Source organism: Narcine bancroftii, chromosome 6, assembly GCF_036971445.1.
Source record: "Narcine bancroftii isolate sNarBan1 chromosome 6, sNarBan1.hap1, whole genome shotgun sequence".
NCBI classification, from domain to species: domain Eukaryota; kingdom Metazoa; phylum Chordata; class Chondrichthyes; order Torpediniformes; family Narcinidae; genus Narcine; species Narcine bancroftii.
In genome coordinates this window covers 28,067,876-28,085,644 of record NC_091474.1, presented here as the reverse complement: position 1 = coordinate 28,085,644, position 17,769 = coordinate 28,067,876, and the positions used below count along the sequence as shown (strand labels likewise).

General features: G+C 37.1%; 2 protein-coding genes across 24 annotated transcripts in view; one reads left to right on the top strand and one right to left on the bottom strand.

The window, feature by feature from the left end:
* Positions 1–16,408, bottom strand: part of LOC138735880 (transcription factor-like 5 protein) — a 42,163-nt gene extending 25,755 nt beyond the window's left edge. For 4 of the 17 annotated variants that reach the window (XM_069884446.1, XM_069884442.1, XM_069884439.1 and 1 more), the window contains exons 1-5: positions 15,074–16,173; positions 13,052–13,220; positions 11,486–11,581; positions 2,890–3,042; positions 440–608 (exon numbers count right to left, since the gene is read on the bottom strand). In XM_069884446.1, coding sequence (XP_069740547.1) covers positions 440–608; positions 2,890–3,042; positions 11,486–11,581; positions 13,052–13,220; positions 15,074–15,807 — 1,321 coding nt within the window. In that variant the 5' untranslated portion in view covers positions 15,808–16,173. Of the gene's footprint in view, positions 1–439; positions 609–2,889; positions 3,043–11,485; positions 11,582–13,051; positions 13,221–15,073; positions 16,175–16,386 lie in introns of those variants that run through there. The other 13 variants (XM_069884452.1, XM_069884453.1, XM_069884443.1 and 10 more) reach the window with 12 other exon arrangements.
* Positions 16,409–16,483: 75 nt separating this feature from the next.
* The window catches only part of LOC138735878 (death-inducer obliterator 1-like), a 144,722-nt gene continuing 143,436 nt past the window's right edge, over positions 16,484–17,769 (top strand). For 3 of the 7 annotated variants that reach the window (XM_069884430.1, XM_069884426.1, XM_069884431.1), the window contains exon 1: positions 16,487–16,561. The gene's annotated coding sequence lies outside the window, so the exon portion shown is untranslated. Of the gene's footprint in view, positions 16,583–16,609; positions 16,889–17,769 lie in introns of those variants that run through there. The other 4 variants (XM_069884428.1, XM_069884435.1, XM_069884427.1 and 1 more) reach the window with 4 other exon arrangements.

The window sequence follows — 17,769 nt, the reverse complement described above, 5'->3', positions numbered from 1 at the left end:
TTCAATTTTAGAGAATCAAAGCAGATTATATTATCATCAAAATCATGACTTTTCAAAAAGAAATAGAATAGGAACATGCTGAAAATACTCAGTAGGTCAAACAGCATCTGAAAAAAGAGAGGTAGAATGAATATTTCAGCTTGAAGACTCTTCATAAGTTCTTTTCCATCTGAACCTTAACCCAGCTTCTCTCCACAGGTGTTGCCTGATCTGCTAGGTAGCTCCAGCATTTTCTATTTTTATTTTGGATTTCCTGTTTCAAGTTTTCAACAAGAATTGCTTCTTTGTTCTCATTAATCTGAAGGAAAACTACCGTTTTGCAAAAAAGTATATTTATCACTAGTGCAATGAAAACATTTTCCAGCTTATGAACTGGAAGGTTATTGTGGCAACCTTTATTCAAATATATCTGCTAAAGGTTAATAAATGGTATCTTTACCTTCTACTTTAATCCACACTTGCTCAGGTAAAGATTTGTTTCTGTTGCAATTACTCAGTGCCTGTCTGGCTGATTGAAGTTCCTGCTGAAAACATAATGAGAATGCTCTTGGAAGGGCAAGCTCCTGTGGGCCGGTAGATTCTAGCATATTTACTTGATTTCCTGTGCCCTATTAAACCAATTAAAGCAACCAGTTAACTATAAGTTGAATGAAAATTCAGTTCACCACTAGATGAGAGAGAAATTTTTGTAAGTTATATAACACATACATGGTGTTCAATAACAGTTGGTACACAATTTCCAATGCGCATATTCTTCGAAGGAGAACCAAGCTGAATTCAAGAAGTATCAGAATCAGATACAGGTAAATTGTCATGAACATGCTGCACAAAATTTGTTGTTTTAGTATTGCCAAACAGTATTGTGCATTGCAGGTACAAAACTGCAATAAATTATGGTTCCATATGGACAATATTTAAAATAAATAGTGCAAAAAGAGAATTTCCATTCAGAAATCTGATGGTGGAGGGGAAGAAGCTGTTTTTGTAACTTTGGGTGTGCAACTTCAGACTCCTATACAGTGCTGGATTAACCTAGTACCAAAAGTAGCATATGCTATGGGCCCCACATTTGCAAGCCATCAAGTCAAGAACAAGGACATGCTGCGCTTCACTCTGGCCCAGTCCGAGGCGGCCCGCCAGATGGGTGACCCGGATCGTGTCACGCATGGCCATGAGAAGTCGTGCGAGTTCTCTGTGAAGCCCCTGTGTGCAGTACCTGCTCGCTGCCATTCCTCTGATTGACAAATAAAAAGACACTGGCATTTCAATACGACTTTACTGTCAGATAATCTCTTTGTGAAATTTATGGAGGAGCAGATAACTTTTTTCTTTAATACACTTGGTTTGAAACTTCGTTTGATTGTTTGGGATGATTTGAAAGCTTCTTTCGGGGGAAAATTATTTCTTACACTGTGACTATAAAAAGGAAGGCCAATAAAGAAAGATTAGAATTAGTCAATCAGATTAAACAAATAGATCAACAATATGCTCGAGTTAAAAATCCTGAATTATATAAAAATGAGTTGAACCTCAAACTAAATTTGATCTCCTTTGAATGTATTCGATTGAATGCCAACTTTTGAAGAGTAAGACTCAGTTTTATATTCACATTGACAAATCTGGTAATCTTATATCTAATCAGTTGAGAGGTTTTGAAGCCAAGTGGCAAATAACAAAGATTCGAATGGATGGTGGTAACATTACCACAGATAATTCCCAACTTTATACTTCTGAATCATGACTTTTCAAAAAGAAATAGAATAGGAACATGCTGAAAATACTCAGTAGGTCAAACAGCATCTGAAAAAAGAGAAGGAGAATGAATATTTCAGCTTGAAGACTCTTCGTAAGTTCTTTTCCACCTGAACCTTAACCCAGCTTCTCTCCACAGGTATTGCCTGATCTGCTAGGTAGCTCCAGCATTTTCTATTTTCTGATGTTCTTTTAACTCCAATCAAATGTCATTCTTTGTCTTTTGCCTCTCTTTTGGCCAGATGTGCAATACTGATTACATGGAAGGATGCTGCCCTGCCTAGCCATGCTCAGTGGCTTAAATTAAAAGTGTCCTGTTTAAATTTAGAAAAGATTTGTTACTCAATTAATAACTCAAATAAGGTTTCAAATGTTGTGGTACCATTTCTGAATTATTTTCACAACCTTTAGGCATAATACAAATCCTGAATTTCAGTACTTTGCCATTTTACTCCAGAAATGAAGTACTTTTTTTTAAGCTATGGTATGGGGATGGGGTTTAGAGGCACGGCTATCAGTGATAAAATTAACAGATAAGCTTTTGAATTATGTTCTCTATGTACTTTTATATTTTGCTGAGCTATGTAATCTGTCACTTTTATTGTGTACTCCATAAACGTTTTGTTCATACATGTTTATTTGTGTAAAACCACTAAAAATACTAAAGAGGAAATAAATTGTAGAGTGACAAGGAATATGGACAGACCAGATCATCCCAGAGAATAATATGGACTCTCAATGGGCTCAATAGCTGTCTTCTGTCTTTATAGTTATTCTGTGACTAAGTAATTCCCTGCTAATTTTTAAACATTCTATATATTAAAATGTAAACAATCAGATAAACTGATTAATGACAATAGTAAGTGGCCTATAATAGTGCCCATGGTCAATTGACAAGGATGCAGCTGACAGAATTCAGATAGCTGCTACATAGAGAAAGGGGTAAGGTGAGTAGTAACATGGTCAAAATGAAAAAAAAGTTGACATAACAACCAAACAATGAATGTCAACAGAAAAGCAAGGCCTAATTCAACTGACACTGGTGGAAATACGAGCAGCATCTGAAATTGAAAGGCGAATGTTTCAGATAAATCTCCATGAACAATTTATTATGTGATTTTTACTTTTTCAACTTACAAGAATACAAGTAGTAGGAACATGTGATCCTTTGAGCCTGTTCTGCCATTCATTGAGATAATGATTGATCTTTTCAGTGCCATTTTCTTGTACTTCTTGAACCGTCTGCATATTCCTTAATCTCCTTTCTGCCCAGAATTCCATTGACCTCTGCTTTGGATGAATATATTAAGTTCCAGCAAGAAAGTTCCAAAGATTCACCACCATCCAAGTGAAGCAACTTCCCCTTATTTAATCTTAAGCAGTCTCAATTTCTTCTCAAATTATCTTCCCTGGTCTTAACCTTTCAGTGAGAGATAACTTCCTCCCTGTAACTTGCTTGTCAATCCTTTCAAGAATACTGAAAGTTTCAATGAAATCTAAATTTTCTAAATTTTATGGAACACAGAACCAGTCTACTCAATCTTGCAAGACATATCGACTCAACAGTCTTTGCAAGAGCTTTGGAGGTGCCCAAGAGACTTCAATAATGGATTGTTGTTTACAAAAAGGCAACAGATGAAAGATCTTGTCGGAGTCGCCTTCTGTCTGTAAGATAACTTGCTGTTCTAAGAGGGTCATATGGTTTTGCAAGTAGAGAGAATCAAACAGACTTTCTCTCTATGAAAGAAAGAGAGAGAGACACACACACACAGATCATTTCTACAGTGTTACAGTCAGTAACAGCAACCGAGACTGGAACAGGACAAGCTGGCAAGCTTGTGGAAAGCCCCATTTGGAAAACGACCTGGTCAAAGCCCTTCTGGTTCATGTCAGAGGAGAGGACTGGCAGTATAATGTTTCACTTGGAATAAAAGAAACAAAAGGGAACTCTGTGGTGACCTGAAAGAAAGAGGTTATCATCTCAAGAACCCTGAAGGTACAGGTTTTGTCAGCAAGACACTGAAGTGGCTGATGGAAGTACATCAGTTGTGGATGCCCTGGAACAACAAATTTCTCTCTGAAAACCGACAAGAACCTTCCTGAGTAGTAACCATTTATCTTTCAAGCACCAAAGCCTGGTGAACTTTATAAATGTTAAATTCTATGCACAGTATAAGAATTGCCTGCAACCAGTGAACTAGGAGGAATGAGAAGTGAGATTGGACTGTGAACCAAATAACTTTTCTGAATTTACACATACATTACATGCACGTGCGCATAGAATTAGAAGGGGACTAAGTTAGGTTAAGTAAGTCAATGGTGATGTTAAAATTTGATTCTGTTTTCATGTTTAAAGATAATTAAAAGCAACTTTTATTTAAGTAACCATTTGTCTTGATGAATATCTATTGCTGCTGATTTTTGGGGTCCTCTGGGCTCGTAACAAAGTGAAGTGTTGCCTCACTTGAAAGGTCTGTTTGGAGCCCCGGAGTGTGGCCCCCTCCCATCCTGGATCTCTCTGTCTCCATCTCAGGAGACAAGATGTCTACCAACGTAACTACAAACCCTCCAACTCCCACAACTATCTAGACGACATTTTCTCACACCCTGTCTAAATAAATTACATCAATTTTTTAATGATTCAGTTTAAAATTATAAATCTTCCCTATCATATTTGATTCCAAATCTTGAGGGAGTTTCCAATACTAAGGAGTTCAAGAAGCTTCTAATCTGTAAATATCTAAATAAATGATGTTTAAATAATTTAAACTTGGAAGATAATTGTTCAAAAGAAGCCAAATTTTGGTCAATAAAAAATCCTGAAAAGATTGGATATCTACTTCAGACCATTCATGAAAACTGAAGGAAAAAAAATTAGCTAAAAAAAATCTATTGTAACCAAAGTGTTTTCTAAATTGAAACCAAATTCTCAACGCATGTTTAACAACAAAATTATCTGCTAATCTAGAGGCAGCAAAAGGTAATGATTCTCCAACTAATGAAATAAGAGAATACTTCTTAATAGCTTCAATTTCTATATTAATCCAACTTGAAGCATCCTATCTATCCTTAAGATGAATCTAAAAAGTAATTTTTCTAATATTAGCTGCCCAATAATAAAATCTAAAATTTGGCAATGCCAAACCCCCTTTCTTTTTAGGGTTTTGAAGTAAAGTTTTATTACGATGGGGGCATTTATTTTTCCAAACAAGAGAAGAGATAATTGAATCAAGTGAATGAAAAGCGTTTTGGAACAAAAACAGGTACAACCAATTCTTTGATCCCCATTACGATTGTAAGTTGGGGACTACCTGTACACAAGATCTTGGGTAGGAATTTCATCTTAATAATATTAATGTATCCAATTAGAGCATTGAAAGAGGAGACTATTAAGCTCAGGACTTCTTAATATGATTCAATAAGGTAAGATGCATAAAACAAATTATTGAAGTTCTTAGTAATGGTAACACCTAAATAATTAAATTGATTTTTATCCATTTTAAAAGGACCGGTAAAGTCTCGTACCAAAGAATAAAGCCCTAACTTATTTAACCTTTCCTCCCTGTAACATTCTAGTAAATCTTCTCTGCACTCTCTCCAATTTGTTGATATCTTTTCTATATTTTGGGGACCAAAGCTGTACACAATACTCCAAGTTTGGCTTCACCAATACCTTGTACAATTTTAATATAACATCCCAACTCCTACACTCAGTGCTCTGATTTATAAAGCTTTCTTCACCACCCTATCCACATGTGACTTCAACTTCGGGAAACTATGTACCATTATTCCTGGATCCCTCTGTTCTACTGCACTCTTCAATGCCCTATCATTCACCATGTATGTTCTATTTTGATAAGCCCTACCAAAATGTAACAAACACCTCACATTTATCTGCATTAAACTCCATCTGCTATCCTTCAGCCCACTCTTCTAACTGGCCTAAATCCCTGTACAAGCTTTGAAATCCTTCTTCATTATCCACAGCTCCACCTATCTTAGTATCATCTGCATATTGACTAATCCAATTTATCACCCCATCATCCAGATCATTAATGTATATGACAAATAGTCATGGACCCTGAAGCACACCACTAATTATCAGCTTTCAATCTGACAGTTATCTACCAATACTCTCTAGAATTTCCCATTCAACCATTGTTTTTTAAAAATTTTATTTATCACTTGTATTAATACCAATTATTCAATTATATATAGATAATACGATATTATTTAATACAAGATTATACAAAATATGTTATATTTTCCCCCAAAACCCACCCTCCTCCAAGGAAAAAAAGAAAACACCTAGACAATATATTAATCATTAATCATATTCTGTTGATATAACTATTGTATCTCCTGATTATTGATTGAGAGGAGTGAGTGATGTGAATGGGTTCCCAAATCTTATAAAAATTCCCAATCTGATTCCTTAAATTATGTAATTTTTTCTAATGGTAAACAATTTTGTATTTCAGTGTTCCATCTGTCCACCATTATAAAATTTTCTGTTTTCCACATCACTGCTACACATTTTTTTTGCTACCACTATTGCTATATTAAGACATTTTTCTTGATATTTATCCACTCCAATTTCAAATCTTTTTCATATATATTACCAAGTCAAAATATTCTTGGATCCTTTTTATATTTTTATCTTCATAATTTGTCCTAATACAGGTGTAATATAATCAAATCATTCCAAAAAATTTCTACTTTAACACAGGACCAATCGGAGTGTGAAAAGGTCCCAACTTCCTTAAAACATATAAAACATTTATCAGAATAATTTGAATCCTTTTAATTTATAATGGAGTATAATATAATTGATGTAGAAAATTATACTTTACCATTTGATATCTAACATTAATTCTATTTGTTACACTCTCTTGGCACAATCTTGACCAAACTTCTTGAATTTGTACATTTAGATCTTTTTCCTATCTTTGTTTTGATTTATATAGTTCTTTTTGTAATACATTTCTCAATAAATGTATCTGTAATTAAATATTCATATTGACTCTGTTCCGGCAGTCTTAAACTCGCACCTAATTTTCCTTTTAAACATATTTTAAGTTAATAGTATGAAAAAATTGTAAAATTTGGTATTTCATATTTCTCCTTCATTTGTTCAAAAGTCAAAAAAAGGAACCTAAAAAACAATATTTCTTTCTCTGTATATACCTTTACTATATCAAATGACAAAAAAAAATTATTCAGAATAAGATGATTTTGTTTTAACAACATCTTTGATATTTGATAATTTTTAATTCCTCTTTCCATATGAATTCCATTCCATACCTAAAGCAAATGCCTTAATATTGGTACTTCAGTTTTCTTTTATTCATTTCAATATGAACCCACACTGCTTTTTCTCCAATTTGATAACAGGGGGACAAAATCTTAATTTGATTGCTTTGTAATAATTTTTAAAATTTTGTAATCTTAATCCTCCTTGTTCAATTTTCAAATCAGTCTTTCCTGAGCTACTCTTGGCATTTTATCTCTCCAAATACATTTCCTTATATTTTTATTTAGCTCTTAGAAAAACTTCTATGGTATATGGATTGGTAATGATTAAAATAAATACTGTATTCTTGTAAAAAAAAGTTCACCTTGACACAATTTATCTATCCTATTAAAGTTATTGGCAAATCTTTCCATTTTTAAACATCTTCCTCAATTTTCTTTAATAGTGGTATGTAATTCAATTTAAATAAATTATTTTAAATCTCTATCCATTTTTGATTCCTAAATATTTAATGGCTCCTTTTTGCCATTTAAATTTTGTCATTTTCTTTACTTTGTGTATAATCCATATCAACTATAGGCATTACTTCACTCTTATCAACATTTACTTTATAACCTGACACTAAACCATATTCTACTAACCTTACATTTAATTTGCACAATGATATTTCTGATTTTGTTAAATAGACTATAACATCATCTGCAAATAAACTAATTTTATGTTCTTTATTGTCTATCTTGAAACCTTGAAGCAAAAAAAATGCGATGCAAGAAATAAATAATTTTAGTAATTTTTACAAAAAATGGTATCAATCAGAATCTCTGAAAGATGAAAAAAATGAATATTTATCACAAGTTAAATTATCTTTGTTAAATATGGAAGGAAAATTAGAGTTATCTAATCCTTTTTCTGTGATAGAAGTGTATGAGAATCTGATGTAATTACGGAATAATAAAGCCTCAGGAGAATGGTTTTCCTTAGTAGTTTTATAAAGAATTGAAGGAATTGTTAACTCCTGTATTATTGAAAGTATTAGATCAAATGAGAGAATCACGTGATCTGCCAGAATCTTTTAAAACAGCATTAACAAGTTATTTCAAAAAAAGATCCTTTGCAACCTTTCTCTTATAGACCTATATCGATATTAAATAGATTATAAAATTGTATCCAAATTATTAGCTAAGAGAGTAACTAAATATTGAACAAAATTAATAAATATGGATCAAACAGGTTTTATTAAAAATAGATCTGTAGTTAATATAGTTAAATTTAAGTGCAGCACAAAAAGAAACCAGCAGTAGTGATTGTGTTAGATGCAGAAAAAGCACTTGACAGACTAGAATGGGACTTTTAATTTAAGGTGTTAAGTACAGGTACACAATTCTTTATCCGGAACCCTTGGGGGACAGTGTGTTCCGAATTTCGATTTTTACGGATTTCAGAAAGCCAGATTTAAGTCCACCCGAATTATGCTGCTCTCTCTCCCCCCACTCCCCCACCCGAATAGCACTGCCGGTCTCCCCCCACCCTTGCCCGCCCAACTTGTGCTGCCGGTCTCCCCCTCCTCGTCCGCCCGACTCACACAGCCGGTCTCTCCCCCTCGCCCGCCCGACTCGCACTGCTGGTCTCTCTTCCCCTCACCCGACTCATGATACCAGTCTCTCGCCCGCCTGACTTCCGCTGCCGGTCTCTTACCCCACTTGCCGGATTTTGGAGCTTTCTGGATTTTAGATGTCCGGATAAAGGATTATGTACCTGTACATTTGGAATTCCGACTATTTTTATAGATTGGATAAAAGCATTATAAAATCAACCAAAAGCAAAAGTGGTCACAAATAGTCAAATATCAAAGTCTTTTTTATTAGAGAGATCATCTAGGCAAGGAGGCCTGTTACCACCATTTCCATTCAACCACTGGTGAATCCATTTTACTACTTCAATGTTAATATTTAATGATTGGACCTTCCTAACTAATCTTCCCCGAGAAACCTTATCAAATGCCTTACTAAAGTCCATATCTACAACATCCACTGCCTACCCTCATCAACTTTCCTAGTAACCTCCTCAAAAAATTTGATAAGGTTTGTCAATCATGACCGAACAGGAACATACCATCTCCTCCACCAGATTTAGCTGCACTATCTTTCTATTTCTTACCTCACCTGCATGTGGCACTGGTAACAATCCTAAGATTGTTATCATGGACATCCTATCCTTTAACCTAGCTCCTAGCTCCCTAAACTCACCCTGCATGACCTCCTCACCCTTCTTCCCCTAGTCATTGCTTCCCATGTGGACCACGACATCTGGCTGTTCTCCCTCCCCTCCCCCTCAAGTATATCATGGACTATCTGTAATGCACCAGGGAAACAACATTCCATATGAGATATCTGATCTCCTCCATAGAACCTTCTATCTGTACTCCTAACTTTAAAATCCCCCATCACAATCCCGTGCCTCCTCTTATTCCTTCCCTTCTTAGTCACAGGACCAAACTCCATGCAAGTGACCTGATCACTACAACTCATCCCTGGTACATCAACCCCTCAACAGTAGCCAAAATAGCATGCTTGTTTTTCAGGGAAACACCCACCAAAGAACCCTGCCTTGCCTGTCTTTTACCTTCCCTCCTAATCGTAATCCAACTATCCTCCTCCGACTCTTGAGTATAACACTAGCTACTATCTATTATCCCCCCCAGCCGGCCTCCTGAATGCTCCTAAGCCCATCCAGCTCCAATTCTGCAACCTGTTCATTTAGGAGCTGAAGCTGGATGCAGCTCTCCCATATGGTCCCTGGGGTCGCTGCCAGTTTCTCCAATCTCCCACATCATACACGAGGAGCATTTCCTTGCCTTACCTTCCATTTCCTCTCTTTCCCTAAATCTATTCTCTTACTAATTAACTATTCTACCAATTTTGGTATCATGAGATTCAATAGTAGACCATAACTCTTCAAAAGAATTTTTTCTCTCTTTTCCATCATTTTTACATTCTTTGGTCTTTCCTCAGGTCTTTAATATATTTCATCATAGTAAGGGTCAACTCTTCAGAGGTAATAGCTTCTTCCAAGAGCAGTCAGAAAAAAGAAACAAAAAAGCAAGTCAAAAAATCAAAACGTGGGAGCTGGAAAACTAGAAAAAAGTTAGGAGCCGCTTGTCACTCCATGGATTATTAGCAGGGAACTCCCTCACTTCTTGGAAATCTAAATGTACTACATCTAGTTTGTACTTTTCTACAAGTCATACCCTCAGAGAACTCCAACACATTAATAAATAGTGATTTTCCCTTCATAAATCTAAATCTGCTGACTGATTTTTTGCAGGATGTTGTTATTACATTCTTCATAATATTGAATCCACCATTTTCACTCCCTCTAACATTAAGCTAAAAGGTCGACAACTTCCCATTTCTTCCTCTCTCTCCCAAGGTGGGTCATATTTTTGGCAATCTACAGAAAAATTCCAGACTCGACAAAACCTTGCAAGGTGATCATCAAAACATCTGAAGGTACTTCTTTCAAAACTCTGGAATTGAAAATATCAGATCATTCGGGATTTATCAGCTTTCAAACTCATGAACTTCTCTAGTTCTTTTTTTTGACCAGTACTTGTACCTTCAGTTCCTAAATCTCACTTGACCCTTGATTTTCTAAAATCTCCAGCAGGTCAAAACTTGTAGGATTCTGATTAATTCTATGGTGATGACAAAACTCAAGCTGGGAAATATTCAGAGAAAAAGAATGAAGCTAATACAAGAATAATAAGCCTTCTTGCAGTGAATCTGTATCCATGCTTCCAGGCTTATCTTTAAAATTCTCTCTCTGGTGACTTTCAGCATACATAACTAGATTTGTTTCTGCAGAAAAGTGTTCTTGGCCAAGTTTATTTTAGCCATGATGTTAATTTTTCACTTCTTGTTGAGCAAATTCCTGTTGTAAATTTCCTGTTGTAAATTCCATTTACAACCATCCTCCAAGAGCAACAAAACATAGCTAGATGGAGTACATAGATAGATGGAGCTTCACCAGATTGATTCCTGTGATCATGTTTCCTGCGTCGGAAGGAGACTGAGCCTACCTTTCCATTTCAGAAGAGTGAGATACTATCATTCAAAAATACAAAGTTTTTGCTGGGTTTGACAAAGAAGACAATATTGATATTTCCACTGGCAGGGATTTCCAGAGCTATGGGCCATTGTCTTAAAATAAGAGACTGGCCACTCCAATCTTTGGAATTATACTCATATTGCTCATAGAGGTTCCAGTGTTGAACACATTCATGACAGAGATTGGTAGGTAGATTTATAAAAAAGGGAATTTAGAGATGTGGGTTAATGATCGAAGCAGCACTGAGGTATGTAAAAGCCATGCTCAGTGAATGATAGATCAGGAACAAGAGTCAAATGCTCTACTCTTGCTCATACTTTTTATGTTCTTTGTATTTAGATGCTACTGCTTACTTCATTTGTTATTCCTTACCTTCCCCTTGGGGAGGGTGTGGGGTCTGAGGGGAGCTTGTGCATTCTTCCTCACTTCTCTTCTCCTCAGTCTGCTTTCTGTATTCAATTTGTATTTCTAAAGAATTCTTTGGATGAGTCAAATAATTACAATATCTATATTTGAACTAATCAGCAATTACAGCATTTAAGTTTGCATTGAGATTCTAAATATGTATGAAAATAAAGCTAAATTAGTTTGAAGTAAAGCATTTATTAACCCTTAATTTCAAACTGCTCAATTCACAGAACATAATACAAATGCTACAATAACTAAATGATTAATAAGTAGTCTGTTAATTATCTCTCTTAGACATTGTGTTCTTGTCTCTCTTTCTTTCTCACTCTCATGAAAAATATACCCAAATAGAGTTTTTAGGATTTATCCTCAATCTTCAATTAACTTAGAACAATCAAGAAGGAATTCCATGAAGCTTAAGATCTTCCAGCAGTTCCACTGATTAAAAGATACTTGTGAAATTGTACATCTTGTGAAATTGGGTGATAATTACAAATAAAATTGATCTATTATCTGGCAGTCCGCAGCGAGGCAAATTAAAAATCAGGCTAACGCTATTATATTATTCTTTCTGATTTTCTTTATATGTATATGAGATGACTGGTTATATATCTCATGGAATTTTGTATGTAAGTTTATATATTAAACTCAATAAAAATATCTAAAGAAAGATTTATGATATTCATAAAGTATAAAACATCTTACGGTGATGTGACTACCAAAGATTTTGAATATCAGAATGGTTCAATGTCTGACATTTGCTCTATAGCAAAGATTTGGAATAACAGATCTATTGGATCTAACTCTGACTCAACCTCTGCTGAATTTGTGCCGAATAAATGCATACCCTCTGGTCTTAGTTAAACATTTAAATTGCCTACTCAAGCAGGTCACTTAAATTATTTTACATTGCTTCAGAAACTTCAAACTAATTTAACTTTATTTTTCATAACTTTATTTTTCATACACATTTAGATCTTCTACAGGAGTTCTATCAAGAGCATCACAGTGTGGTACAGTTGCTGCAGTTATGAATTGGAGGTCAATCCACAGGACCATAACAGTGACAGAGAGGATTCCCCCCCCACCCCAAAACCCCATCGAAGTGATCTATTAGGATTGTGTATGAAGAGATCATGCAAAATCATTGAGGACACCTTCCACCCTGCCCACAGCATCTGCCAATTGCACAAGTATCAGATGAGAAACCTTCCTATGGGCAGTGAGAATGCTGAATGACCAAAGGAATTGCTCACAATTGCTCATCCAAGACTCTCATATTCACAAAACAATGTTTATTTATTTGTATATATGAATACTTCTCCTGTAGATGTATTGTCTGTATTTGTGTTATGTTTGATTGTTTTGCATGGGGGGGAACCGGAAAACGCTGATTCATTGGGTTTTATTTGTTCAATCAGATGATAATAAAATTGACTTGAAACCAACATTGCAACAGGTAATTTTAATCTAACGATTTATGTTAAATTGAATCAACTTCCACAGAAATAAACAGAAACTTTTTCTTACCTGAGTTTGACCAGAGCTAGTACTGCCAGTTGGTGTACATGTATTTGGTGTATATAAAGGGTATGCAAATTGCAGAGCAGAAGTACCAGTCTTGCTTTTGATTAGAGTAGTACATTTGTTTTGCTGCATCCCCATCAACTCTGAAGGATGCCGGATCAAAGCAACCAAACTAGAGAAAATTAAGGGAGGAAAAATGTAAGTTTATATAATATTTGGACATGTAATGGACTGCAATAAATTTCAAAAATATTCCTTTGTTAAATTCTATAAGCTTTTTTAATTTGTGGCAAAGCTCAAAGTATATTTAACAAAATAATCTAGAATGCGTCAATGTGATGAATACACTGTATTTAGTGCTGCAATAAATTTTGTGACATTAGGATTCTGTCAACAAAACAATACATTAAATTTAAATGTACCCAAATATTTCAGCAGTTTTATAGTACAGTAATTCAGTAACTGAATCATACAAATAATAAACTTAAGATTCTCCAGTTAATAAACAGTAATAAACTGAAAGAATGTAATTGTTGGTTCTGAATAAAACTTTGATTTAGATGATAATGAAATTAATTTTGTAATTGGGTAATTTTATGGAATTTCAAAATATGTTATCTTCCTCAGAATAAATGTTACATTATAGAACAAAGAAACAGGCCCTTCAAACCAACATGAAATGCCAACCATCAAGTATCTATCCATCCTAATGCCATTGTGTGGCACTACTACTCAATCAGTAACCTTTCATGCCAAGGCATTTCAAATATCTAAATAAATGCTGCAGGAGTAATTGCCACCATCATCTTCTCCAGGATTTCAGAACACTGTCAGCGAAGTTTTTCCTCAAATCATTTACTGCTTAGTATAAAATGCCATCTGGCTATAAAGTTATAGAATAGGCTATAATGCTTTTCTCACCATTTAACTGAAGTTATACATCTCCTAATTTTGTGTACTTCTGTCAGCTTATCTTTCATCCTGCTCTGCTCCAAGGAAAAATACCCAGTCAAGCCTGAGCTAATATTCTACATTCTTCCTAGAATGTGATAACGCTACATTATTCCAGCCATGGCTCAAAGGTTTACAAAGTTGATATATGTTCGACTAATGAAAGCAAATATCCCAAAGCCTTCTTAACCACCTTATCAACTTGTACTGCTTGGATACATCCAACAAGGTCTTTCTGCCTCAGCACTTTCCAGTCTGACAATTCATCATGTACATCCTTGGTTTATGTCCTTCTAAAATAAATCACCGTCATTTTTTTTGGGGGGGGGGATTAAATTCTATTTACCATTTCTTTGCCATTCCTACCAACAGCAAGATGTCATTCTGCTGCTAAAAATTACTCCCCTCACTATCAAGTTTTATGAACTTTCTCCTACATTCATATTTAGATCATTAATGTATACAACAGTCCCAGTATCTAGCTCTATGGCTTAGTGCTGGTCACAGCTTCCAATCATAATTACCCTCTAAGCATTAAGCTAATTTCAAATCAAATTTGTTACATTTTCCCTGAAGGCCTAGGGCTTTCAACTTCTGGACCAACTTCTGATGTGAGACTGTATCAAAAACCTTACTGAAATCCATCACATTATCAATCACACTACTCACATCAACATTTAAGATGTCATCTTAATATGTATTCTTTTACACCCTGTCTTATTAGATGAAAATGTTGCAAAAGTGATACATTTACATTGCTTATAAATTTTTTAAATGTGAAGTTTTATTGAGAACTTCTTCAATGTAGGTTAATAACACAATACTTTGGAAGGATTGCTATGAAATGCTTTAATTTATTGTGGCCCTGTTGATCAGGTAGCATACCAATCAGACTTCGGGACGAATATAATTTTATGATGGTTACCTGTCTGGAAATAATTGTAAATGTTAAATACTACCTAATCAGACATGCATCCCTAACAAAAACTATTTGTTATACATGTTTCATTGTATAATTCTTAACAGTTTTTAAAATATCCAATATATTTCTATGCTGACAGTTAAGAAACACACTTGTTAAAAGTAACTCCTGGATCCTGAAGCTCATGTTGTTCCTGGTTTTCGTTTTGGACTGCATTAAATCGGTCTTCAAGACGAACTCTGGGTCCAGTTTTGTATCTTGATTCTAGTCCTGTCATTGAGCTGTCCCCCAAAATCTTCTCCTTGTCTGTATTACCCATTGTCTCTCTATTTTTCAGTGTTAGTCCATTAGGTCGGGTGGTTTCTGTAGAGTTTTGCGTCAACTTTTCCACATTTTGCAAATTGTAAGTAGGTAGTGGAGGATCATTCAAAAGCATCATTTTTAACTCTTGAAAATCAATATGCCCTAAACATTGGTTATTAACAATATAGTGGGAATCGGAGGTGGGGTTCATAGTGCTGGTGACAGTGTATGGATTTTGATTGACAGAGCTGGTTGTTGAATAAGGAACTTGGTTAACTGAGTTGGCTGTTGAAAATGCAGCCTGGTTGGTGGAATTGGCAGACTGGTATAAAGTAGGATTCAGACGAGTCTCTAGTTCACTTTCCCCTGACTGCGATTCCATGTGTGAATACAGGATATGCTGTAGCTGGGTGTATTCAACCTCACTCATGTCCACCAGGCTAAGATCAGAGTTGGTGAAATTCAATCCAGGCTCTGGAAAGGGGCATTCGGAGGTACATGTGGTTGGGGTTGGCTCCGAAGACCTGGAATCATGAGATGGGGAATGAAGTGGCTCTGGTGTGGCCTCAGAAGAAAGCATCATCCAGTTAAAAGTTAAAAAAAAAATAACTTGCTCACTCCTACAATAATTCAGGCTAGTAAAAACCAAAGGTAGGCTGAACTTTGACAGCACCTTTACCCATCTGAGCCAACAAGCACTGTCAAAACCAACACCAGAGGGGGAGAAACGTCAAAACTCACATGCTATCCACTTTCTTTGAAGCTTCAGAAACAAACTTTACAAATAACTTTTAAATACAAAGCCCCAGGATAGGGTTTCCTCTTTCAGAAGCTACGAAGTCACACGCTCAATGCAACACGTCCTCCATCAACTCACTCTTCCTCACACTTTAGATTGAAAAAATGGATCTTTGGTGCAATCGAGCCGGGTAACCCACCCCCCCACCACCCCCTCCCCTCCCCCCTACCCTAGGGCATGGGATTCCACCGCGGAGACCAGCCCGGGACAACGAGCCCGTTCAAGGCTCCGCTCCCGCCGGCGGAGAGAGGGAAGGGGGGGGCGATCAGGGATTTCCTCTATCTCTCCGCCCCCGGCCTGCCCCCCTCCGCGCCCACCCCGGGCCACGAGCTGCCGGACGCCTCGCGATCCGCACTTCCTCACGCCATTTGAAAAGGCGGCCCGACAACCGCCACCCGCCTCGTCGCACGCGCGCGCGCTCCCTCCCCCCCCCCACTCCTGTGTGACGTGACGCCGCGCATGCGCAGGGGCTTGCCGGTCCCGGCCCGGAGGCGGCGCTGGCGCAGGTTGTGCGCACGGCGGGGCAGTCAGGCATGAGGTAAATGTATTCGCGTCTCGGGTAAGGAGACCACCTCGTCGGGTTCATTGTGTCTGTTTTTATGACGGACCATGCTTGCGGCGGTTTGTCCGGATTTCGAGGGCTCCGTTTAAATTAGTCGTCGCAGCGCCTCCGCTGAGGAGGAGTTGGCTTTGTTTGGGGCAGGGTGTGCGCAGCTGAAAGGGGGAAATCGCTCCTGGGGCTTTGTTTTTCCAAGTTCGAGTAACGCTCATGTTTCGGAAGCGCCAATAAAGTGGATAGCATGCGAGTTTGGACGGTTTTCTCCCCTGTGGTGTGAGTTTGGAGGGTGCTTGCTAGCTAAGATGGGTAAGGTACTATCAAAGTTCAGATTTCCTGTCCCGGGTACCTGCATCACCTCACATACAACCCTGAGAATTTTCTTCTGCCTACCCTTGGTTTTTACTAGCCTGAATGATTGGAGGAGTGAATACGTTTTGATTCTGCTTTTACCTGGGTGATGCTTTCTTCGGAGGCCACACCAGAGCCACCTCATTCCCCCATCTGATGATTCCAGGTCTTCAGAGCCAACCCCGACCACTTGTACCTCCGAATGCCCCTTTCCAGAGCCTGGAATGAATTTCACCAATTCTGCTCTTGGCCTGGTGGACGTGAGTGAGGTTGAATACACCTCGCTACAGCATATCATGCCCAACTGCTGCTTGCATCTGGTAAATCCACCTTCCCTCCATATTCACGTGTCTGTGCAGAAGCCCCTTAAACATGACTATTGTATCTGCCCCTGACAGCCTGTTCCAGCCACCCACCACTGTCTGTGTAAAATATCTCTCTTAAACAACCTCCCCCTCACCTTAAACACTGTCCTCCAGTCAGAGGAAGGTGAACTGGAGACTCGTCTGAATCCACCAACACCAGTCTTGCCAATTCTACCAACCAGGTTGCATTTTCACCAAGTTCCTTACTCAAACATCCAATCTGAATCCGTAACCAGCATTACAAACCCCACCTCCAATTCCCACTATATTGTTAACAACCAATGTTTAGGACATATTGATTTCCAAGAGTTAAAAATTATGCTTTGGATTGCCTATTAACAGCACTGACAATTTGCCAAATGTGGCAAACGATGTGTGCCTGAGAAATGCATAGGTAGGAGTAAAACACAAAAGTCTGCAGACACTGTGGTTGAAATAAAAACACAATGCTGGAGAAACTCAGCGGCCCTCGAA